At 40.2% G+C, this 26,319-nt stretch overlaps 1 protein-coding gene across 1 annotated transcript in view; it reads right to left on the reverse strand.

The window, feature by feature from the left end:
* ENTHD1 (ENTH domain containing 1) overlaps window positions 1-26,319 on the reverse strand; it is a 124,123-nt gene that overhangs the window by 95,689 nt on the left and 2,115 nt on the right. The window contains 1 exon segment of the mRNA XM_072656201.1: window positions 20,455-20,962. Within this exon segment, the coding sequence (XP_072512302.1) occupies window positions 20,455-20,803 (349 nt within the window). The 5' untranslated portion in view covers window positions 20,804-20,962.

A 26,319-nucleotide genomic window follows, 5' to 3' on the forward strand; every position in this document is an offset into this window, starting at 1 on the left:
TTGCTATATTACAGCAAGCAAAAATATTTTGGAAGTCAGCTTTTACCCATCTATAATGAAGGAGTATTGTCATACATTGTTGGCATAACATTCCATTCAACTTTTGGCCATGAGAGTGAGTTGTAACTTTCAAGACTCACATCCCAGGGGAGAATACCTCTCCCAAAACAGGGGTACATGGCACCTTAAAGGAACAGAAGGAGTCCCTAAGGACACACTACACTTGTCTGAGATGCTCAAGAGTAATGAGAGTGTTCAAGGCTGCAAGCAAAAGGAAAAGTAATTGTTTCCCAAGGGCAATCATGGTACAAAAGGTTGTCTTCTCTCCTAAAACAGGACATATTCATTTCCAAACATAAAGGGAAAATCAACCAGATTGTTCCTGAGGTATATGTCAGGATGCATCAGCAGATTCCCTTATCGAGTTACACAGAAGCAATAACCCAAAACTTGGCAGAGCAAGTTGGGGTATGAATAAGATTGTTAAATGATATTGAGGTACAGAATTTGAAGTAGGTGTGAAATAAGAGATCTGAATACCAAGTATAAATAGGAAAAGTGAACAGAAGAAAAGAAAAACCAGTCTCAGAATAAAAGCAAATGATCATTCTGGCACAGTGAACCAGGTGCTGGACTTAAGAGTATGAATGACCTGGGCTCAAATCCAGACTCAGACACTAATTTACTGTGTGACCCTGGGTTCAAGAGAATGACAAGAATGAGAATCTACCAAAACTTATGGGATTCTGCAAAATCAGTTCTTAGGGGAAATTTTACATCATTGAATGCCTACATGAATAAAATAGAGAAAGAGGAGATCAATGAATTGGGCATGCAGCTGAAAAAGCTAGAAAAAGAAAAAATTGAAAATCCCCAAGTAAATACCAAATTAGAAATACTGAAAACCAAAGGAAAGATTAATAAAATTGAAATTAAGAAAACTATTGAACTAATAAATAAAACTAAGAGTTGATTTTATGAAAAAAAACAATAAAATTGATAAACCTTTGGTCAATTTGATTTAAAAAAAAGAAAGAAAAAAACCAAATTACCAATATCAAAAATGAAAAGGGAGAACTCACCTCCAATGAGAAGGAAATTAAAACAATAATTAGAAATTACTTTGCCCAACTGTTTGCCCATTAATTTGACAATTTAAGTGAGATGGATGAATATTTTTAAAAATATATGAATTGTCCAGATTAACAGAAGAGGAAGTTGCATACTTAAATAACCCCATCTCAGAAAAAGAAATTGAACAAGCTATCCATGAACTCCCTAGGAAAAAAATCTCCAGGGTCAGATGGATTTACAAGTGAATTCTATCAAACATTTAAAGAACAGTTAATTTCAATACTGTATAGACTATAAGGGGAAATTGGTGAAGAAGGAGTCCTTCCAAATTATTTTTATGATACAAATATGGTTTTGATATCTAAACCAGGAAGAGCCAAAATAGAGAAAGAAAATTATAGGCCAATTTCTCTAATGAATATAGATCTAAAAATTTTAAATAAGATATTACCAAAAAGAATATAGCAACTTACCACAAGAATAATACATTATGATCAGGTAGGATTTATGCCAAGAATGCAGGGTTGGTTCAATATTAGGAAAACTATCAGCATTACTGATCATATCAACAACAAAACTAACAGAAACCATATGACTTTCTCAATAGATGCAGAAAAAGCTTTTGACAAAATACACCACCAATTCCTACTGAAAACATTGGAGAGCATAGGAATAAATAGAATCACTGTTATTAAATATGATACTAGAAATGTTAGCTTTAGCAATAAGAGAAGAAAAAGAAATTGAAGGAATTAGAATAGGCAAAGAAGAAACTAAGCTATCACTATGATGATATATTAGAGAATCCTAGAGAATCAAGCAAAAAATTACTTGAAATAATAAACAACTTTGGCAAAAGTTGCAGATTACAAAATAAACCCACACAAATCTTCTGCATTTCTATATATTACTAACAAAGCCCAAGAGCAAGAGATAGAAAGAGAAATCTTATTTAAAATTTAGACACTCTAAAATATCTAGGAGTCTACCTGCCAAAACAAACACAGGGACTATATGAACACAATTACAAAACACTTTTTGCACAAATAAAGTCAGATCTAGGTAAGTGGAAAAACATCAGTTGTTTGTGGGGAGGCCAAGCTAATATAACAAAAATGACAATTCTACCTAAATTAATTTACTTATTCAGTGCCATGCCAATCAAACTACCAGAAAAAAAGATTTTCTAGAGCTGGAAAAAATAATATCAAAATTCATCTGAAAGAACAAAGGGTCCAAAATATCAAGGGAAATAATGAAAAGAAATGCTAGGGAAGGCGCCCTAGCCCTAACAGATCTCAAATTGTATTATAAAGCAGCAATCATCAAAACTACTTGGTTTTGGCTAAGAAATAGAGCGATAAATCACTGGAATAAGTTAGGTACTCAAGACACAGTAGTCAATGAATATAGCAATCTACTGGTTGATAAACCCAAGGACCACAGCCTCTGGGATAAGAACTCACTGTTTGACAAAAACTGGATGACAGTGTGGCAGAAACTGGGCATAGACCAATGCCTGATACTGTACACAAGAATAAAGTTCAAATGGATACGTGCTCTAGGTAAAGACTGATACAATAAACAAATTAGGGGAGCAAAGAATAGGGTATTTGTCAGATTTATGGAGAATGGAGAAATTTTTGACGAAACAAGAAACAGAGGACATTATAAAGTGCAAAATGGATAATTTTGATTACATTAAACTGAAAAGTTTTTGCACAAACACACCCAATTCAACAAAGATTAGGAGGGAAGCAGAAAACTGGGAAAGAATTTTTGCAACTAGTGCCTGTAATAAAGGCCTCATTTCTAAAATAGATAGAGAACTGGGTCAAATTTACAAGAATACAAGTCATTCCCCAATTGATAAATAGTCAAAGGATATGAACAGGCAGTTTTCAGAGGAAGAAATTAAATCTGTCTATAGTCATATGAAAAAATGCTCTAAATCACTATTGATTAGAGAGATGCAAATCAAAACAACTCTGAGGTACCATATAACACCTATCAGATTGGCTAAGATGACAAAACAGGAGGGTGATAAATGTTGGAGAAGATGTGGGAGAGTTGGAACACTAATACATTGTTGGTGGAGCTGTGAGCTAATCCAACCATTCTGGAGAGCAATTTGGAACTATGCCCAAAGGGCTACAAAAATGTCCATACCCTTTGACCCAGTAATATTGCTTCTTGGACTGTATCCCAAAGAGATCATAAAAATGGGAAAGGGTCCCACGTGTACAAAAATATTTATAGCAGCTCTCTTTGTGGTGGCCAAGAACTGGAAATTGAGAGGATGTCCATCAATTGGGGAATGACTGAGCAAGTTGTGGTATATGAATGTAATAGAATATTATTGTGCTATAAGAAATGATGAACAAGAAGATTTCAGAGATGCCTGGAAGGACTTATATGAACTGATGCTGAGTGAAAGGAGCAGAACCAGGAGAACACTGTACTCAGTAACAACCACAGTAGGCGATGAATTTTTCTGGAAGACTTAGTCCTTCACAACAATGTAAGGACCTAAAACATTCCCAAAGGACTCGAGGCAAAATGCCGTCAACATCCAAAGAAAGAACTATGGAACTGGAACACAGAATGAAGCAGAATATTTTCTCTTGTGCTATATTTTGTTTTGTTTGGGTTTTTCTCATGGTTTCTCCCATTCATTTTAATTCTCTGCAACATGACTATTGTTTGATACTAATCAAACTACCAGAAAAATATTTTCTAGAGCTAGAAAAAATAATATCAAAATTCATCTGGAAGAACAAAAGGTCCAGAATATCAAGGGAATTAATGAAAAGAAATGCTAGGAAAGGTGGCCTAGCCCTACCAGATCTCAAACTGTATTATAAAGCAGCAATCATCAAAACCACTTGGTACTGACTAAGAAACAGAGGGGTAGATAAGTGGAATAGGTTAGGTACACAAGATATAGTAGTATCTTGATATCTTTGATAAACCCTAGGAGCCCAGCTTCTGGATAAGAACTCACTGTATGACAAAAGGATACAGGATAACAGTGTGGTGGAAATTGGGCATAGACCAATGCCTGACACTGTACACAAGAATAAAGTCCAAATGGATATATGATCTAGGTAAAGACTGATTTAATAAACAAATTAGGGGAGCTAGGAATAGTGTATTTGTCAGATTTATGTGTATTTGTAGAACCTGTATAAGATTGCATGCCCTCTTTGGGAGAGATGGAAGAGGGAGAGAGAGAGAATCTAAGACTTATGGAAGTGACTGTAGAAAACTGAAAACAAATAAATTAATAATAATAAAAAAAGAAACAACAATGCAGGCTGGAATTTCTGATACACAGGCACACCCTCAAGAAAAGTTTAAAAGATCGGAATTAAGAGGAAACCTGAGATTCTTAACTCTGGATATTGACATACCATGGAAAGAACAGAATCATGTCAATATTAACATTCTCATTATGAATGAACACACAAGACCTAAGGAACCTAAACAGAAGGGTGGCTTACCGAATCTCAGAGATGCAGAGAAAGCAGCAGCTAGAAGTATTTCCCACTTAATGGGTCATTTTGCCTTACAATGCTCCTAATGAGCGAAAGCTCATAGTAAACTACACAGATAACAGCAGCTTGTTTTGCCAACATCTGTGGCAGAAAATAAAGACATAGAAAAATTCTCTGAAGAACTTGCCAAGATCCTCCAAACATACTCAATGTGTACATTGTTGGTTTGATACAAAGTCTGGCACAGAAAAGGAAGGCAAAAAATATGGTTCCAGACAATGAAATAAAAGAGGACAAAGAATGGTAGGCTACTTGGAACCTAATACTCATGAATACTTTCTCCAGAAGAAGTAGTATTGATATGCAACAAATTCCACCACAAAAAATGAAACTGACAGGAGATGACTCATCACAGATATTAGAGTCACTAATTAAAGCAAAGTTCAATATTAACACTGAACTAGAAGAAAGAATAAAGATGAGAAGACACTGCTTTCAAAAGGGTTCTGGGAGGAGGAGGTCTGAGTAGAATGAAAACTCAAGAAGAGTCACTCATGGGATGTGGCGACCTGATGTTGGGCTTCCCCAGGAAGGGCACAGTTTCTAGGAATAGAAAAGTGATCATCCCATTGTACTCTTCCCTGGTCAGGACTCAAATGGAGGGAGGTGTTCAGTTCTGGGAAGCACTGTTTAAGAATGGACAGTGTCCAGATGGTAATGATCCTGTAGTTCATAACATCAAAAAGCAGTTGATGGGCTGGAGCAAGATAAGCCTGGAAAGGGGGTGGGGGGTTAATGTGAAAACTGTCTTCAAGTATCTGGAGAGCTGTCATGTGGAAGACAGAGCAGAGCCAGAAGCAATGGGCAGAAATAGCAAAGAGGCCAATTTGGGCTTGATTCAGAAAACAGCTTCCCAACAATTCAAGCTGTCCAAAAGTGGAATGACTTGTCTCCAGAGATGGCCTATTCCTCTACCTTGAAGGTCTTCAGGCAGAGGCTTGATGACCACTTGTCAAATGTCCAATAAGGCTTTTATGTATAGGTTGGACCAGATGGCCACTGAGGTCCCTTCCAACTCTCAAGTTCTGTGATTCTGCGCAATGATAACAGTGTCAGCCTTCTGTTCAAATAAACTACTGATGCTCACAAATAGGAAGTAGACAAGGGAAAGAACCTGATTCCAATTCACGTATATTTGGTGACTGAGGATGAGAGCTTGAATTCTAGCTCTGACTCTGACTACCTCTGATCTCCAGAAAATCACAACCTTCATGGGCTTTACTTTCCTCGTCTGCAAGAAGATGATCTCTGAGATTTCTTCCAACTCCCAAACTCTGATCACATGATGATCATTTCCTATGGAAATTTAACTTCTGTAAAGCAACTGCCATAACAATGAGGCCAGAGAAGTCCAGAAACCTTCTCAGCAACAAATAGTTAACCTCTTGGGCAAGCAGAAAAGCATGGAAGGCAAGGGTAATATCAATTTTTCTTTCTTTCTTTCTTTCTTTCTTTCTTTCTTTCTTTCTTTTTCTTTCTTTCTTTCTTCCTTCCTTTCTTTCTTTCTTTCTTTCTTTCTTTCTTTCTTTCTTTCTTTCTTTCTTTCTTCCTTCCTTCCTTCCTTCCTTCCTTCCTTCCTTTCTTTCTTCTTTCACAAAACCTTAAACCCATTTCACAGATTGGACCATAATAGGTCCCTGCCCAAGCTCCACTTAATAGCTATAATTCGGACCCTCCTGGCCTAGAATGAATGTTTCCCTTCGGAACGCCAGCCCCGAGGAGCTTCCCCTCCCAGCCTTATTTTTTTGAATTAAAAGGGCCATTTCTTGACTCACTTCTTAAAGAGACCTATTCCCTGAATGGGTGTTACCTCACTCAAAGTGAGAACCTGAAAAGGCTTTAGCCTAAAAGGACCAGGGTCTCCATGGCATCCTATGCCATCTCTAGTCATCCTGATGAATATCTGACCACTGGACCCAGATGACTTGGAGGAGAAAGTGAGATTGGTGACCTTGCACAGCCTTCCCTCACTCAAATCAAAGTCAACTGCAAGTCATGTCATCATTTCTCTGATGTCATGGTCCTCTTTGAAAATGAAGGATGAACTCAAGTCATCAAACAAAACTAATGCTTCAGTGCTTCAAAGGATCTATGATATCATGAATGTGGAATGGACATTAAGTAACCCCACTTTTTCATCCTGTGTACTTCTTAACTATATTCTCCCATACATCTGCCACAGAGAATCTACCCCCAAATGATGAAGTTCGTCCTCTTGATCTCTTGGCATTCTAGGAATCCTCATGTGTAGCACATACTACTCTATCTATAATACCCTTCTCTTCCTCCCCAGCTCACTCCATGACCAACCAATTTGTCTCTTTTTCTGATGAGTGTAGCCAACTAGAAAAAGAGCTGGATTTCAACTCAGGTGGATCTGGATTCAAATCCTAGCTCTTCCACTCATGACTTGACCTCCCTGGGTTTTCATTTCCTCAATCATATAGTTCTGAAATTGAACTGGATGATTTCTCTAGTCTCTTTCTGCTCCAAATCTACACATATAATGAGTTTTCTTGTTGCTATTGATAGCTTTTTGTGCCATTTCATATGTCCCTTTATTGTTTTTTGTGTGACCAGAGATTTAGAATCCTCAGAGATTGTTGTATCTCATGATAGATGGGATTTTTTGGTGGACAGAAGCTTGAAGTCACAGTGCAATTTCCCCAATGCAATACATACTCCTCTTTTCCTTCTATTCTAGGCCCAGAGCACTGTCTAGATGCACTGTGGGTCTCAGTTTTGTGGTCAACATTTCTGAGTGCATGTTAGAGGCTAGGCAGGCAACACATCATTTTCATCTTCATCATCACTTACTGAATGGAATCTCCTGTGTCAGTAAGCGAGCTGAGCTCTTTTGAATGAGTCTGGATCTCATTTAGGAGTGTCTGCAATATCCCAGCACAACATCATCTGCAAACAGAAGCTTTTAGAGGATAGGGAATGTCTTTGTGAACTGTGCTCTACTGGTCATGTTCTATGACAACAGTAAAACACCTTTGAAAAGCCTAAAGCAAAACTGATAGTAATAATCAGAAGATCAAACAGCATTTATCTGTTGTTGTATGTATCATGATCTTAACATGTATGATCTTAACATGTACAGAGGAGAGCTCTCTTCCACAGAAGAGAGCTTTTCAAGTGGCATTTGGTTTCACCAAATCAAATGATTTTTTTATGGTGGGACCTTATATTTTCAGGACCTTTCAGTCAGTTGTGGAGCTGAGGAAATAGGATCTGCTGCAGAATATAGTTCACTAAAGCCTCTCTGTTCCCTTTTCATTACTGATTCATATATTTCATATATTTGATTTCATATATAATGATTTCATATATTGATTATATATTGATCAAGGATGCCCTTAATGTGTGTGCAAATAATTGTGATAACAATGGCAAAGTAGCCAGATAAGTCAATAGATATTAAAAGCTTTTCAATCACCCTTTTTTAATAGCAATACAGTCATGGTTTCTTCATATTGGTCAATATCTTCTTTCATATATCTTGAGAATTAATTCATCAGTGCTTGCTTTCAAAAATATGTTGCTTCCAGCAAAAACCTCTTGTTTACTTGAGCTGATTCAGCTGAGTCTTCCATCTTTCTTGGGTTGAGGCCACTTCCACTTGCTCATAAAAATAAACATACCACAGGACTGGAAAACATGGGAATGTGGTAGCCTTTACCGTGCCCTCAATCTTACTCCCAATGGCCAAGTAGTCATCTCCAAACTTTAGCAATTGAGTTCAAACCTCAAGTTATCCTGTGCCTTTAACTTTCTGCGCAAAGAAATTCCTTCACTTTGGTGTTTTTTCCTTTTTTTTCTGTCTTTCAAACACACTTGTCTCTTCCCAGAAATTTTTTAACTTCAAAACTCATTTCAATCTCTTCACAAAGGAGATAAAGCACATGTAGTCAGAGACTCAGATATTCAGGACTGGATTAGCAAACTCATTCCCGTATTTCCTAGGGTATATGGTTCTCTGGCAACTGTCTATGATAACTATCTAACTATGACAGGTAAATTAGTCTGTTTTTCCTCTGTTTACTCTTCCCAACTTAATGGATTGTTTACAGTTAATGTTGTCACTAAGGACACTTAACACATTAAAAAATGTCATGTTCCATTCTTGTGGACACATTGACCAATACGAAAAGGTGGGGTAGACTGAGAGGGCAATTCAGCTAGTGGAAAAACAAAAAGATATTGAAACAAGTTCTCCCTGTACACCACCCAAATCCTTCCCAGTCTAAAGAATGCTGTACTCTGGAACATGTTACATTAACTCAATTGGATCCTCACTGCAGCAAGGCAAGCCTTTTACACTGCCTTAGTTGATTCATTATTCACTCATCACAGTGGCTTTTCCAAATGTTTTCACCCATTCTCAAATCTCCTATAGCTCCCTCTCTTCCCACCCTCTCAGCTGAGAACCTGGCCTCATATTTTGCTGAAAAATTTAAGACCATTTGCAAAGAGCTCCCTCTTCATCTCACATTACTCAGACACTTTCTGCCGCTATCTTCTCTGTCTCTCTTGCCTCTCATGAAGAGGTGGCCCTTCTCTTTGCCAACAACCCCTCTACATGCCCAAATGATCTTCTCTGGTAGATTGCTTGTACCCTATATCTTTTCAATCTCTCCCCATCTACGAGCTGCTTCCTTACTGCCAACAAACATGTCCATGATTCCCCCATGCTCAAAAAACCCATCCTTCCCCACTGGCTATTGTAACCTACACCTCCTCCCTTTTGTACCTAAACTCCTTGAGAAGGTCACTCATATATAATAGGTCTTCCACTTCCTTGCCTTTGCATCTCTCCTTAATGCTATACAGTCTGGCTTTCAGTTTCATCATTCAACACAAACTGCTCTCCCCAAAGCCACCCAAGATGTTAATTCCCAATTCCAGTATTCTTTCCCCAGTTCTCACCCTCCTGGACTAGTCTACATCCTATGACATTGTCCATCACCCTCTTCTCCTTGAGACTTCCCCCTTCTCTCTAGTTTTTTGTGCCACTGCCATCTCCACGTTCTTCTCCTGTGCATCTAACCACTCCTTTTCAGTCTCCCTTACTGGACCTTCATCCAGGTCAAACCTGTTAACTGTGCGTATTTCCCGAGGCTCCATCATGAGCCCTCTGGGGCAGCTAGGTGGTGCAGTGGATAGAGTACCAGTTCAGGAGTCACGAGGACCTGAGTTCAAATCTCAGACACTTAACACTCATTAGCTGTGTGACCTTGGGCAAGTCACTTAACCCCAGTTGCCTCATCCTGGGCCATCTTTAGTCATCCTGATGAATATCTGGTCACTGGATTCAGATGGCTCTGGAGAGCCCTCTCTCACTCAAAACAAAGTCAAGCGCAAGTCATGTCATTATTTCTCTGATGGCATGGTCTTTTTCAGCAACGAAGCACAAACGCACATCCTGAGCCCTCTTCCCTTCTCTCTCTATACTATTTTGCTTGGTGATCACATCAGCTCCATGGATTCAATGATCATTTCTGTGCAGATTATTCTAACATCTACTTATCCAGCATAAACTTCTCTCCCAACCTTCAGACTCACATCTCCAATTGCCTACCAGACATCCAGAATTATATTCCCATAGACATCTTAAATTCAGCATATCCAAAACCGAACTCATTGTTCCTCCCCTCTTCCTAACTTCTGTTACTCTGGAGGGAGCCACCATCCTGTTATTCATACAGGCTCATAGACACCCTCAACTCCTCATTCTCTCACTCATCCCCCATCCAACCTTTTGCCAAGTCCTGTCCTTTCTGTCCTTCACAAAATCTCTAGATACCCCTCTCTCTCCTTTGACACTGCCACTATCTTTGCACAACCCCTCATCACCTCACACTTGGGCTACTGCAGTAGCCTGCTGGTTGGTCTCACTGGTCACTCCAATTCATTTTCCACTCAGCTGTCAAACTGATGTTTCTTAAGTATAGTCTGACCATGTCACCCTACTAGTCACTAAACTCCACTGACTCCCTATTATCCAGGATCAAATATAAAATTCCCTATTTGACTTTTAAAGCCTTGTAGTTCACATACTTTGTGATCCAATGACACCAGGATCCTTGAAGAGGTCCCAAAGCTCCTGACTCTAGGCACTTTCACTGGCTGACCCCCAGGCCAAGAATCTTCTCTCTCTTCCTCTCTACCACATGGCTTCAGGTCACAGGTAGCAAGAATCATCTTCTACAAGAAGCCTTTCCCAATTCTCCTTAATTCCAGTGTCTCCCCCTGAGATTATCTCCAGCTTATCCCACCTGGAGTTTATTTGCACCGGGTGGTTTACATTCTGTCCCCCTACTAAACTTTGAGCTCCTTTGTTTTCTTTCTCTGTATATCCCCAATGGTTTTCAGAGTGCCTGACACACAGTAGGTGCATAATGTTGGTTGACTTTACTTGAGAGGGAAATCCTGAGTTATAAATCCTAGTCCTCCAGGTCTAGCAGCATGCAAGACTGAATCTTCAAACGCCTCAATTTCCTCATCTACAAAATGAAGATAATTATCCCAATACTGTCCACCTGACACCCTGACTCCATCCATGTTCCATCCTCTATTCATGGCACCATCTACCAGGATTAAAAGAAGAAAGCACTTTGTAAACCACAAAGGGATAAATTCTGTGAGCTGCTACAATTATTTACAATGAACATAATCGTTCTCTCTGTTGCATTTCTCATGGCAAGTGTTATGATCATAAGGGTTTTATCTGCTCTGCCAGCAGCCTCCAGCCTTCTCCAGACTGAGCCCAGTCAGGCTTCCAACAGCTGACCAAGGCTTTTCTCAATATGGCCCTTGGTGCCTTTCCAGCTTGGGAGTGCTGACAGAATCTGAACTCCACTGATGATCATCTCTAGGCTACAATGTGACTCACTTGGTTCGAAAGCATTTAAAAAGTATCTGCTAGGTACAAGGTGCTGAAAAGAGAAATGAAAAGCAGCCCCTGCCCTGATAGAGCTTACACTCTGTGGGATACACAGAAAAAAAGAGACAGGAAATATAAAATGACTTAGGAGAGAGAGAGAGAACGCTCTAAGAAACAAGGAGACTTGAAGAGGTTCCTCTAGGTCTCAGTACATGAGCTGAGCCTAAAAGGAGAATGTAAGTTCGAAGAAGAGGGCAGGAAGGAGCACATTCTAGGCACAGTGGACAGACTGAAGAAAGACATGGAGGTGAAAACAGAAGACTGGTTTGAAGGCATAAAAAGTAAGCCGGTTTGGCTAGAACACAGATTACATGACAAGGAATGTGAAAGAAGTTTAGAAAGTTAAGCTGAAGTCAGATTGTGAAGGACTTTAGAGACCAACTGAATTTAATATTGAAGATTCTTGAGAAAGGTAATAGCGTGATCAGAGCAATGCTTCAGAAAGATGATTTTGGCATCTGGATAGAAACAGAAGAAGGCCTCCACTGCTTTGGGTAGAGCTGCTATGGGACATTTATGGAAAGTTCATGATTACTACATGATGAAAGGCAGAGATGAATTGTAATCTGTACTAGTGGATGAAATAACAGATCCATCAAAGAATTAAAATATAATGAATACATAATTTAACTTATGAATTGATTAAATTTTGGATTCATTAATTCAGCAAATATTTGTTCAGGGCCCACTCAACTTATATGGTACCATAGTAATTAGTCAGTCAATGAACACCTATTAAGAACCTATCATGTGCTGGGAACATAAAGAGAGGCACAAGCCAGTACCTGCCCTCTTAGAGCTCACAGACAACCTGAAAACAACTATATAAAAACAAGCAACACACAGGATAAGGTAGAAATAATCAACAAACAGAAGGCACTAGAATTAAGGGAAATCAGGAAGGGTTTCTTGCACAAGGTGGGACTTCAGCTGGGATCTGAAGGAAAACAAAGAAGTCAGGAGGTAGACACAAGGAAAGAAAATGTTCTAGGCATTGGGGTGGGGGGAAGGTAACAGCCAGTGAAGAGATGGAGGGTTTTTTTTCTGGTGTCATTGGACCAAAGGGTATGTGGAAGGAAGGGGGTAGGGTATAAGGATAAGAAGATTGGAAGGATGGGGAGATTATGAAAGACTTGGAACACCAAAAAGATACTTTTATTCTATTTGATCCCAGAGGTGATGGGAGCTACTGAAGTTTATTGAGCAGGGAGATGACATGGTTGGACCTGTACTTTAGGAAGATCGTTTTGATGGCCAAGTGGAAGATGGATTAAAGTGGGGAAAAAAACTGGTGGCAAGCAGGCTTCTGCAATAGTTGAAGTGTCCTTTGATGTGGACCTATACCAGAGTGGTGGCAGTGTTAATAGGGAGGGAGCTAGGTGTAAGATGTGTTATAGAGGTAAAACCAACAAGACTTGGCAATAGATTGAATATGGGTTCTGAGAGAAAGGAATGACATGTAGACACCCAGGCTGTAAGCCTGGGGGACTGGGAGGGGGGTGGTATCCTCCACCTGATGGGAAAATTAGGAAGAAAGGAGTCTTTGGAGAGGAAAGTTAATGAGTGTGGTTTTGGACATTTCGAGTTTGAGATGTCTGTGGAACATCCAGTCTGAGATGTTGAACAGGTAGTCAGACATATGAGACTGGAAGTCAGTGGTGAGGTTAGGGCTGGATAATTAGGTCTGAGAATCATGCAAGTAGAAATGAGAATTTAATCCATAGGAGCTGAGAAGATCACCAAGTGAAACAACGTAAGGAGAAGAGAAGAGGATCCAGGATGAGCCCTGTGGGACCCCCACCATTAGTGGGCATGACCTAGATGAATATCCAGTCAAGGAGACCCAGAAGGAACGGTCAGGAAGGTACAAAGCGAATAGATACATGATCTCTTCTTTCACAGAGTCTGCATTCTAGAAGTCAAGGAAAGGCTAATTATGTATTCTGATAGATTCTGACATTCCTGCCAATGATGTAAATCACTGCCTTCCCATCCAGGGCAATTCTCATGCATGTTCTCCAGTTAGCCACCGAAGGCTCATTCAACAGCTAGAGAGGCCCGTCCTTGGCTTTTCCTAAAATCACAAGGACACCAGCTGGGCATTCAGGCTGCCTATCTATTATCCTTGGCTCTCACCATGTGCCTAGCTCATCTACTATGTCATCAAAACACGTCCTCAATTATATCCTTTACTCCTGATCTTCAAAATTACTCTTTTGTTATTTTTTTTGCTTGTTCAGACTCATCATATATCTGTGTGGCACTCAATTTTAATTTCTCAGAAATGGTTTATTCTGGAGTCAAAAGATCTGTGTTCAGATTCTACATCTGCACTTAACTACCTGTGTGACCTTGAGCAGATCACTTCATCTCTCTGGGTGGGCCTCAGTTTTCTCTTCTCTAACAATAGAGAGCTATACTACATGACCTCTAACATCCCTTCCATTTTAGATCTATGAGCCTAAAAACACTGGAAGAATGCTGGTTATTAAATCTATGGAATAAGAAGAGTACTCCTGACTCCAGGTTTGGTATTTTATCCACTGTATGTATGTATGCATGTATGTATGTATGTATATACATGTATGGACAGACATCATAAGAGGTCATAGTTGAGCCTCAAAATAAACAAGAATGGAAGAGAGGCCTTGATTGCTTTCAGGAAATGGCAAAGCTCCTTTAATAAAATGAAAACATAAGTCAATATGTGATATATAAGAAGTGCAAATATATGAGGTACTAAGAGAACACAGAAAAGAGAAATAATTTTTTAAGTGGAGGAAATGACTTTTCATGTGGGCTTTGAAAACTGCAGAGAATTTTGATAGGCATGACCAGGTAAGAAAAACATTCCTGGGTGGGTGGTAGGCATAGCATTCTATTGCTAAATGATTTTCTGCTTGCTGAAAATGTTGAATTTTGCCATAAATTGGTGGTCTTTGTTTATTGGTAAAGACAAGTATATTGAAGGGGAACAAGAATGCCTTTCTTGAGCCCTTTAAATTGTAAAAGGTAAGTGGCCACCAACTGTGCTTAGTCACATGACTGACCCCAGATGCAAGGAGAAATCAACTGTCTCAGTCATCTCATTTTCTGCATGAACCATCATCATCATCATATAGTAACTTAACATTTACAAAGCACTCTCTGAGAAAATATTAACCATAATGCTCAATGTATTCACAATAATACTCAAAGTATTATTAGTAACAATATACAGCGAATTCAAAATAAGTCACAAAATAAAAATATTAAGAGTAAAAATGTAGTAGTACAAGGGTAGAAAATCTGAAAGTTGTTGTGACTGTGGCAGTAGGCACTCCCAAGCCCTTACTAGTTTGACTACATGAGAGTAAATTCTCAAAGTCAAGACACTAGTAATGTCACCCACCAAATACACACATTCTAGATAAGAAGCATTTTGAGTTCTAACTTAAATTTATATTTAAATATTGGCTTCTTGAAATATGCTTTTCTTCCTGCTTTCCTTTCAATGAACTCAGATCATTGCTAAAAATGATGACAATAATCCATTTCAGCAAAATTAACCATAATTTTATGAACTAATTCTTTCAGAATAAACTTTCTATCTAAGGCCATAACCCACAATTCATTTCTTAGAATTTTAATTGAATCAATGAAAAATACTATATACTATGCAAATAGTCCTAGTTCTGATTAAGAATAAGATCGTTTTTGATGACATCAATGAGGTTTTAGGCTTAACAGGCATTTTTAGACAATTTTAATTAAATTCATTCTAATATTACAATGGAACGCTCTTAAAACGTTTTTAAAGGATCAATTATTTAAATCTTCCTAAGAAAGAAAATTTCTTAGCAGGAAAATGGAAAAAAATGTATTCAGCTATCAATTCTGACATCTAAATGGTTTATCATTTCATTAAAGGCAAGGCTACTGCTATGAATTTGCTAAAGACAGAAAAGTACAAAACTATTTGTATTAATTGCATCACATATGTGTATGGATATGTTATATACATACACATACATATATGTACATATATATCATAGCATACTGTAACATAATTATTCCTCTCCCTTTTTTTCTTCTCTTTTCTTGTCTTCTTAGTCACAAATTCCCACCAGGTTTTCCCCATTCATCTCTCAAGTCCTGCCCAATCCCCTTTTCTTCCTACCTCTAGGATCACAGGGTCAGAGACCTAGAACTAAAAGGAATCTCAGAGGCCATCTGGTCCAGGCCCTTTATTTTACAGATGAGCAGATTAGGAGACTGCGTCCCAGAGAGATTCAGCTGACTTGCCAGTGTTCATATCACTGATGAGTGGCAGAAGTGAGGTTCAAATTCCAATCCCAAATCTAACATTCTTTCCACCATACTATGCTCATCTCTGATTTCCACCACTCCTATACTTAAAATAATTTGTAATAGTTCTATTGTTTCACAAACACAATTTCTCCACCCCTGCTCTGGCCTCCTAAAGTCTCCATTTCTCTTCTGCAGTTGTAGTAATATAAAATTGTGATATGTGGGAGGAACACTAGGAAATAATATCAGCAATTTGATGAGCTATTTGTTGATCTGTTCATCTTTAAGGACTTGGGGAGAAATGTTGTGTTCATTGTAAACACAACCAGCTCTTTGGGGATCCCGCATGTGTGCCCTGGAACTGGTGGTGTGAAATGATATAAAAGGTAGTGAAGAAAAGGAGCTGAGGGGTGAGAAGCTAAGGGTTCCATCCAACACGCGGATCCTGAGTGCTAGCTGGGTGCAGGGCTCTGTGCTGGGTAAGGCAGGGGTGGACAACCTTTGGCCTCGAGACCACATGTGGCGTTCTCAGTCCTTGGGTGAAGGGGATTTGTTCTATGAAGTTTGGATTCAGTCAAAGGGCCTCACTTGAGGACCTAGAGGGTCACATGTGGCCTCAAGCTGCAGGTTCTCCACCCCTGCCCTAAGGTGACTGAGGGAAGCTCACCTTTAGGGAGCAGGTTAGTCAAACAGGACTCACAGAATCACAGAAGCTAACATCAGTGCAATATCCACTCTCCCACAACTGACAAGCAGACATCCAGCCTCTACCCAAAGACCTCTAAGGAGCAGGAACCCACCACCTCTTGGGACAGCTAATTCCACTTTAGGACATCGCCTAAACTGACCTCACTGCCTATTCCTCTGTTGCTTCTGGTTCTGCCCTCTGGGGTAATCCCTCCTTCAAACACCTGAAGGCAGTTGCTATGGCCTCCTGAGTCATCTGGCATCCTGAGTCCTCTTCTCAAGGCTGAACCTCAGCAAGGCCTTCAACCACAGGACCCACAACTGAGGACAATGCTCTGGAGGAACTCTAACAAGGGCAGAAGATAGCAGGGCCACAAGTCTTCTCTCTTTCTCTCTTCAGCTCTCCCTTTGTCCCTTTTAGCGAAGTCCAAGATCAGCATTGGCTCTTCTGGTGGCCAGACCACACCATTTCATTGCCTATAAATCCATTCTTTTCCATTCTCTTTGTCCAAGTGAAAACTCAGGTCATAACCGACTCAGATGATTACGATTGTCTCAGCACTGTGGTCCTCGCCTTCTGCCACTTTTCTTCTGAATCAAGTGCCATTTTGATCACGTGAATTCCCCTCCTCAAATCTCTCCATCAATCACTTTTTGAAAAAAAAATTTCAACCCTACTCCATGGCCTTCCACCAGCTAGCTTCCTGAAATCTTTTCTCCTGAACCTAGCTTTCACGCTAGCCAAGCAATATTCCCACAGTCTCCACTTCTGCTCAGCCTTCTCACATGTCTAAGTGCACACAAAGTACAGCTCACATGCTTGGAAGGCATTCCAACTCTCCTAAAGTACACATCTCTTCCTTCCTCTAAAACAGAATATCAAGTTGTACCATCTCTCAGATTTCCTTGACACAAATAAGTATAAACACTTTTACATCCTCCCATCTGTTTCAACAATGGGTCTTTTGATAGTGTTGATCAATGATCTGTAAAGAAAGGGTCTGTCCATGGATTCACATTTCAGTTCACAGGATCATGGGTCATAGTATCATAGGTTCAGAGAAGAAAAGGCCCTCAGAGCCCATCTAGTCCAACCCCCCCATTTTAGAGATAGGGAAACTGAGGACCAGGGATAAGAAGTCACCGGTCCCAACCCTCTCTCCACATTGATCTGTAAATCTCTTCCGGAGGGGACTGTGTCTTCTCTATATTTGGTCAATTCTTTGTAGGGCTTCATATGACATCCAATAGAATAATGGAAAAAGGACTATGGAAAATAACAAGGATATCTGAAATACCCTCGTCAAGAATTCCTATCCTTTCTTTCACCTAAGTCTTGATAGGGCAGGAAAACTGAATTGTTTTATTCATTTATCTTGAGGTCACCAAGGTGGTCACACTGCCACCTGGTCATTTTCTGGCTTACAAAGCATAGTACAAGTGTCAGCAGTGACGGCTTTCTTCACCTACCTATCACAGGCCTCACCCAGGATCTACAAGAAACACCATGGCTTCCTTCAGTGCTCAGCTTCTTAATTAAACTGACAATAGGATATCAGGTAATAGCCCAGCTTTGCCTGTCTCCTATTGGACAAGTGTTTAGAGTACCTCATAAAAACAGAAACCCCACATTTCCTTCTTACAGGGACAGGTGGTACCCATAGTCAACTGGATCTCAGTCACAACCAATCTGTACCAGAATGAAAATGGTTAGCTAGAAGGAAATGCCTCAACACGACCCTACTCATTCGCCACCCTCACTAAGCTTGGTCCCCAGTGGCTATTTTTTGGGTGACACCTGGGATTGAGGAACAATAATAAATAGCTAAAATAATAATAAATAGCTATAACAAAACTTTTTCCCCAATAAATATAAGCCAAAGTGCTGAACTACACTGCAAATTATTATAATCTCTTCTCTATAGTTTGCACTGTGTCCATTGTTATTTGATAGCTCAATCACTAGTTCTTTTGTAGTCAACTCCTGGGTGTTACTTAGATTCGGAAAAGGCTGCTTTGGTCTGGTTTTATTTTTCTTGAATACTATAAAATAATTTATCTGTAAATGATTTGTTTATTGTACTGAAAAATAATTTTTTCAAATCTTGTTCTAGTGTGACATTCAATCAAGATTGCGTTTGAGTTGTGATAATTACCTACTTATGTGAAACGTACTTATACTGTTTTTCAAGAAACTGAGAAATGAAAACCTTTTTATTCATAAAAACCTTAACTGCAAGACCAGCAGCTTTGGGGGCTCTTAGCTAACACTGCTGAATTTGAATGCTGAGGCTGAGCAAACATCAGGAATGATAAAAACAAGTTTCACTGCATTTCTAGAGTGTTCAAGATTGTATTGTAGTAAATAACTATTCTGTATGGCCAGAAAATAGGCTGTTCAGGTTAATACAATCCTGGCTAATATTGACTATAATACTGAATATAAGCCACATATGGATATAATATTGAATATGTCATATACGGATTATAAATTACCAAATAATTAGGACTTTTAAAAAAAATTCTCAGCACCAGCACTATAGCCTGGGCTCTGACACTTGCTAGCTATGTGACCCTGGGCAAATCACTTAAGCTCTCTGAGATTCCATTTCTTTTTCTGTTAAATGGGGATGATATTCATTCACGTGGCTATTGTGAGAAAAGAGCTTGTTTTGTACCGCTTAATGTACTATGCAAACATGTGCTCTTTTTATACCACGTATGATGAAGCCTTTCTCTCAAAACTCCACAGAGACTACAGACTCACAGCAAGGGCTCAGTGCCATCATTATGCACGCCAATTATCCTTGGACTGTTGGTCACAGTCTCATCCGCATAAGCATCAGGATCTTTCTGTGTGCTATGAATCCTGCAGACTCCACCACTGTTCACATGTGGATGAGGGCTCTTCCCAGACCTTTCCCTTTTGTCATTTGTAGTACTCCACCCTGGCTTTCTTAGACATACAGAGAGCTCCTTCTTTCATCTGAAAACTCTCTAGAGTCTATGGAAACACCACCTCCCTTTTGTTACCCAATTAACTTTCTGATATAGCAAAAGCTAGGTTTCCATCCTGTAGAGAATTATTTTATTGTGCCAAAAAAAATCTGTGTGCTACTAATGAGGTTTTGGGGGTGCTGGAACCCTGAGAATGCCAAGGCAGAGTTGTCTGGAATAAATTCACATACTCAAGCCTTCTCTTAGTCAAGTGGCAAGAAATTTATTGGAATGCTTCAGCAAAAGTTGGCAAGGGCCCTTATGGAACCTGAAAGAGAGATAAGATGGTGCTGGGGCTTATATGGAAAAGGGGCATAGGAAGGGAATTCCAGGGATACTGATTAGGTAATCTAGGGGTCCAAGTGTCTTTGGGAGCTATGGGTGGGAAAATGTAGGGAGTATACCAGACATTGAGGGAGCTGTCAGAGGCATGAACCTTGGGGATCTGGTGCCAGGAGAGTCCTTGGGCCAACCAGGGACAAAAATCTTTGGGCCAGGCACCCTTCTGTTCTGATAAGAGAATGTGTTCTGCAACAAGAGAAAATGTTTTCATAGGACAGAAGCCTACTAAGAAATTAGGAGGCTTCTAGAGACATGATCTTAGGGCTGGGGCCCGAGCACCCCATCACTACCCACAGGGACTCCTTCCTCATTGTGGTTCCTGCCCTAGTGATTTTCTTTAGACTGTGGATTAGCATCAAAAATCTAATTTCCTCTTCTTGTATCTCTATCTGAAGAAAAGTTATTGATCTGTTAAGGACGTGGCACAAATAATTAAAGTGGTAACTCTATCTCTCACAAAAGAAAGATATCCTAAGCAACCTCTTTCCCTCAGTTCCTAGTTCAACTGGTTCCACCACATCCAAATTGTTGGTAGGTCATATCAACTTTGAATGTTACCTTGGTCTTTTCCAGCTTCATCTATGTGATGAAAATCCTTTAATGTCTGAATGTTAAAGAAGCCCTCTCGGCAAAGCTGAATGACTTTTTTGGATCCATTCTTGATAAGATAATCCATGAGTGTGAGGGACTTGTACACATGGCGCCAATTCTTCCCATGGTCATTTAGTCTCTGCCATAGCATATTCATAATTTCTGAGAGAGAAACTGTATTGAAGGTCAGATCACTGATATCTAACATCAGAGAGCTCGAAGGACCCCAAGGGTCATTAGACGTTGCTTCCCGGACTTTGACTTCCGCCTCTGAGTAATTTTTCACAAAGTTTTTCACTTGCCTCCTGAGTGCCATGGATGAAATCGAACTGGGAGGGAAAGGGGAAGGGAGAGGAAGAAAATGGAAGGGGAGCAGAGTGGCTGTTCTACAGAGCTGTTGACAGCTAATGGGGTTGCTGATATGCTACCCCCAAAAACAATGCATCAATTTCCATCCTGCTGAGTTATCAAGTTCCTGCAAAGAGAAGAAAATAGAAAGTGTTATTTATACATTTTTAAATGTACTTTTAGAAGATTCAGCCAACATGAGAAATCCAAGTTCAGTTTCTAATTCAGTCACTTAACTGCCTCAGTCAGAATGAGGATGGGGACAGGATATGTGTATGCTATTTAACAGAATACAGGAAGTCTCTCTGGTCCTAAGCATGTCTACAGGCAGGGCCAACTAACCTTCATTGATGGAAGGAGGGTGACTGTACCCAAGGAAGAGGAGCATTAAATATTACGTCAAGTGGACAAAGAACAGATTTAAGAAAACAGAGCTGACAATTAATGCTGAAGACATTTTGCCATTATAGAAATTAACAATTAAGATGGTTAAAAAAAAAGAGGATTGAATTGGGCATATTTGTATACCACGTGACATTCAAATCAGACCAAAATTCAGATCTGGCTCTCATTTCTTTTTTATTTTTATTATTGATAGATATTCTCTTCACTTACAAATATATCCTCCTCCACTTCCCCTAGAAGAGAGAAAGAAACCTATACATCAACCAAGACCATTAGTATACACAGTGTTCCACACCCACAGCCCCTCACCTCTCTAAAGGGGAAGGGAAGCACACTTTACCATCTCTTACCTGGGACCAAGCTCAGTCATTCAAATTACACATTATTTAATTTCAGCTTTGCTTTGTTTTTTTATATATCTCCATTTACATTATTTTGGTCGCCCATTCTTAGTGACTCTGGGAAGGAGAAAGCCACTGCAGAAGCGGCGTAGCTGCCCCTCACAGGCTTGTGTTATTCAACCTAAAGGAGATCTGACACATTCCAGTGAAGAATCTCATCGCTTTTCCTCAACTTCAGGAAAAGAAGAAGAGGGAGCCAGTGGAGAATATAAGAATTTCCCTAATAAACTGAAACCACAGTAGCATCTCTGAAGTGCTCTAAGTCTGTGCCTGTCAGGTTTCACAGTATGCCCACACGACTGGAGGCACATTTAGGTTCTGACATCAAAGGGTATAGATCTTTTCAAACTTTAAGCGATGCCTGTGAATTATCAGTTCATGGCTTTATGAAATTTCCCCCCTCCCTTCTTATTTTTCATTAGTTTGCATTAGGATGGGTCAGTCAGATTGCAGTTTCCCTAGTGAGTCACCATTGAAGGCCTCCAAGATAGTGTATCAAATTGATTTCAAGCCCTGACAAGCACCCAGACCCAGCAAAGCTGAGACAATCTACAAGCAGATTTTAAAAGTAAAACCAGAGGAAAAATATTAGAATTTACATCAAATGTGTTTATGCTCTCTATCCACTTTCTTCTTCTTGTCTATCTGACCCTGTCTTGGGTTTGACTGATTAATGCGAATGTTCAGAAATACTTGAATGTAAAGCAAATCCCCTAACTGTGACCTCTTCTTTAGAAACAGAGAAAAACAGAGAGATAAGTAACCTTTCTTATCAAAGTATGCACACCCTCAAATAAGCAAGGACAGAAAATGTATTGCTTTAATTAAGATCTCTCAGGGAAACTATCTCTACCCCTAGGAATCTGAAAAAAGAAAAGGGTCTTCATGAGGAAGGTTTGGCTCTTAATTTTTACAACTCTGCTTTTCTCTGTTGTTTGCACTTCAGAAAAAGGCAGTTTTTATCTGTCTCATTCCTGCAGTGAAAACCCTGATTTATAATGTGTTTCAATAAGCTATTAAAATTTTCAATCATGAAGGTTTTCTTTTTCCATTGTCTTTTTCTCTCTCTTCCAAATCTCACTTGATGCAGAGATGCACTGTGACACTGGTGATAGCAGCAAATATTGATCTGTTTCTTCACAAGTCTATTAAAAACCCAGTTTGACTCATAACCTGCTGAAGGGCAGCAGCTGGCATCTAAATGTTCTACTTTCTTGTTTGGATAACCACCTATCTGCAGTGCTGGGGGACAATCCTGGCTTTTAGAGCTTTCTCCTATACCCTATGATACATTCCTAGATGTGTCTTCTTAAATGTACTTCCTACCACAAAAAGATACCTCCACCAGCAATGCCAGGACACTTGACTTAATTGTTTCAATGTATTTGACACACGATATTAGCTAACACACTGAAAAAAATCAACACAATCCCAAACCAGAGAAAGAACAAGAAAATCTGACAAAGGAAAATTGTATTCCCTGTTCATCAGGGACAACTTAAACAAAGAAGTACATTTTCCATTTTCCCTCATCCATTCGATCACTGATCTTTTCTCAGGCCCCTAATAAGCCTTCATTTGATCAGAACAAGTTGTAAATGACGTTTGGGTTGATTATGTATCATGGGAATCTGTCCACGTAGAACTGCTTGGTTGACAATACGACCAAACAGCCTTGACATTGCAATAGGCTGACATTTGAGACAAGATTAATAGCCCATGGTGCGTTTTTTTTTCCATCCTCAGACCTCAGTTCTCATGCTGCTGTATTCCTACAATGTTCTTGGATTTACTAGTCCATAAAATATGTTAGGGGAACATCACGAGTATGATTTGCGGCACTAAATTGACTTCTGAATAGGCCAATTTTTTACCAGAAGATCATAGATTTAAAGTAGGAAGGGATATTAGGAAGTGTTTAGCCCAACTTTTTCATTTTAAAAATGAGGAAACTGAGGCCCAGAGAGGTAGGATACTGTGTTATAAAGGTGGTAAGGAATGGAGACCTTTGAACTTAGAAGCTCTGGCTTCAAATCCTGTGAGCATTCCTTTCAGGCTTCACAATAAACATCTTGTTTTTAAACAAATATTGGATTGTAAAATCCATGTCAATTCTCAGTTAGAAGTGGTACACCTTCATGATCCAGAATTCTTAAATTCCTTTGTCCAGCCTCAGCTCTCTCTCATTCTGCCTCTCCGTACTCTGCTGTTTCTCATCATCCCTGGGACCTCCAGCCACTCTGTCCTAGTCCAGGCCACCGGCCCTGCTCTGGCTTCCCATCCTGACTGATCATTAGCCAGTTCTCTTTTACAATGTCCTCTCCTCTCCATCCCTTTCCCACCTTGTCCTACAGATGCTCATGCCTTGACAGATTCCAACCCTAAACTACCCCAAAATCCATGAAACAGATAAAATTGCCTAAGGACTTTCAGTTCCTTTTTAGAGGAGGAAAGGGACATGCAGAGAAATTAAGTGACAGGTTGCTCAGGATCATAGAGCTAAGAAGTGCATGACTCTCATCCCCTCTTACCCTATTAACTGTTAACAGACTCCTACCTGGTCTCCTTGTCTCCTGTCTCTCCTCTCTCCAGTTTGCTCCATGTATTGCTGCCAAAAGAAATGTCCTTAAGCATTCCTCTCCTTAGTCAGCCTGCTCCAAGGGTTAAAGCCCTGCACCCTCTGGCCTCAACCTACCAGCCTCGATGGCCATTATGCCCTATCTCTCCCACTTTGCAATCCAGCCAAACTGATCTTCTCTCTGTGTATCAGCAAGGACCCCGGGATACACAGCGGGGCCTGCTGTACAGGTTCTTAGATCTGCTTTTCTAAAAGGAAAGCAACTTTTGAGGGATCAGCAATCTGTTTTAATCAAACATACATATCATTCACTTAGTTCAGGAGGAAAAGCCAGCACTCTGAACTTCAGAGAAAATACAGACAGAAATCACAAAGAGAAAGACCAGCAGACAGGGCTTCCAACTGTCTGACCACAGACAACACATACATCATTACCAGAAAAAGATGCACCAATAGCTGGGTTTTCAAAGCTGGGGGAGCTCCTTAGTGGCTGCCCAGAATCTCATTTGGCACATGAACCTTCTTCCAAAAAATAAACCCCAAAGCAAAACCTCACCTCAGAGTATATATACTCTTTTCAGGGATGGAAGGTACAACCCTCGAGACCCAGTGCCTCATTAGAAATTAATAAAAGGTGTCTGAGGTCTATTAATGGGCAGGGAAGATCTTTAACTCTTCCCCTCACCCACCATTAACCTTACATTGGGCCCCAAGACTTTTCACGTCCATTACATAGGCAACTGGCACTAACATTTCCTAAGTAATTACAACATAATCCCCACAAACACATCATGAACTTTACATTTGCAGAATACATAACACAGCAACTTATAACCAGAGTGACCACATGGCTTTAAATACAAAAGTATATAACATCAACATACTCCACCCCTAGGTCACAGTCAATCCAAAACAAAATGTCCAAATGAAGTTCCCTTGGGGGGTGTCCTTCTCCCCACACTGCCTATGCAAGCATTCTCAGTGTAGGCTCCACTGAGCCAAGTCCCACTCTTAACACTGCTCCAGCCTCTGCTTCTCTCCTGAGGGGCAGCTGGGCAGCAAAGCCAGAAGGATGGGGTTCTTAGGGTACTTCCCCCTATGCATCATAGGCGACTCCATTCCCGAGGTCCCCCTGGATCTCCATCCCAGCAGAATGCTTCAAAAAAGCATACTCAGCTCTCCAGCCTTGCCTCTCAGTCTTTATCTTGCCCCAGTGCTGAATTCTGAGCTCCAGGGTTCCTCCTCTTCCAGCAGAAGCCAGCTGCTCCTGGCTCTTGCCTGGGTCTGTGTGCAGGCATCTCTCCACTCCTGTTCCATGGCTCACCTCCTCTCTAATATCCACACACAGACAGCTCTCCACTCCTGCTCCAGGCCTTGTGCAGAACCATAGCCGCCACAACTGGGAAACAATGGACAATTATCCCAGCCCTCATACTTTCCTTTTAGTTTGCAGATCCTGCCTGACTATGCCATACTATAACCGCAAGGACCCAGGCATGCACAGGATGGCCTGCTTCACAGGCTCCTAGATCTACTTTTTCTGAAAGGAAAGCAACTTGTGGGGGGGGGGGGGGAGGTATTCGATCTTCTTCAATCAAGCATATATAACATTCACTTGGTTCAGGGGGAAACATCAGCACCCTGAGCTTCAGAGAAAATACAAACAGAAATTACAAACAAAAACACCAGCAGACAGGGCTTCCAAATGTCTGACAGTAGAAAATACATACATAATCACCAGAGAAAGAAGCACCAACACCTGAGTTTTCAAAGCCAGGGGAGCTCCTTAGTGACTGCCCAGAGTCTCATCTGGCACACCAACTTTCTTCCAAAAAATAAGCCCGAAGTAAAACCTCACCGCAGAGTATATGTGGTCTTTTCAGGACTGCAGGGCACAACCCAGTGCCTCATTAGAAATTAATAAGAGGTATCTGAGGCCTGGGATGGGGAAGATCTTTAACCCTTCCCCCCACCCACCATTAACCTTACATTAACTTTATACTTTGTTCCTCACACCCATCTCCCAACTCTATGCCTTTGCACTGGCAATGTCCCTTTTTACCTAGACCTTATCACATCTTTTCCTTTAGGACAGAGTTC

The sequence above is a fragment of the Notamacropus eugenii genome, chromosome 3 (assembly GCF_028372415.1).
Source record: "Notamacropus eugenii isolate mMacEug1 chromosome 3, mMacEug1.pri_v2, whole genome shotgun sequence".
Classification (NCBI taxonomy): domain Eukaryota; kingdom Metazoa; phylum Chordata; class Mammalia; order Diprotodontia; family Macropodidae; genus Notamacropus; species Notamacropus eugenii.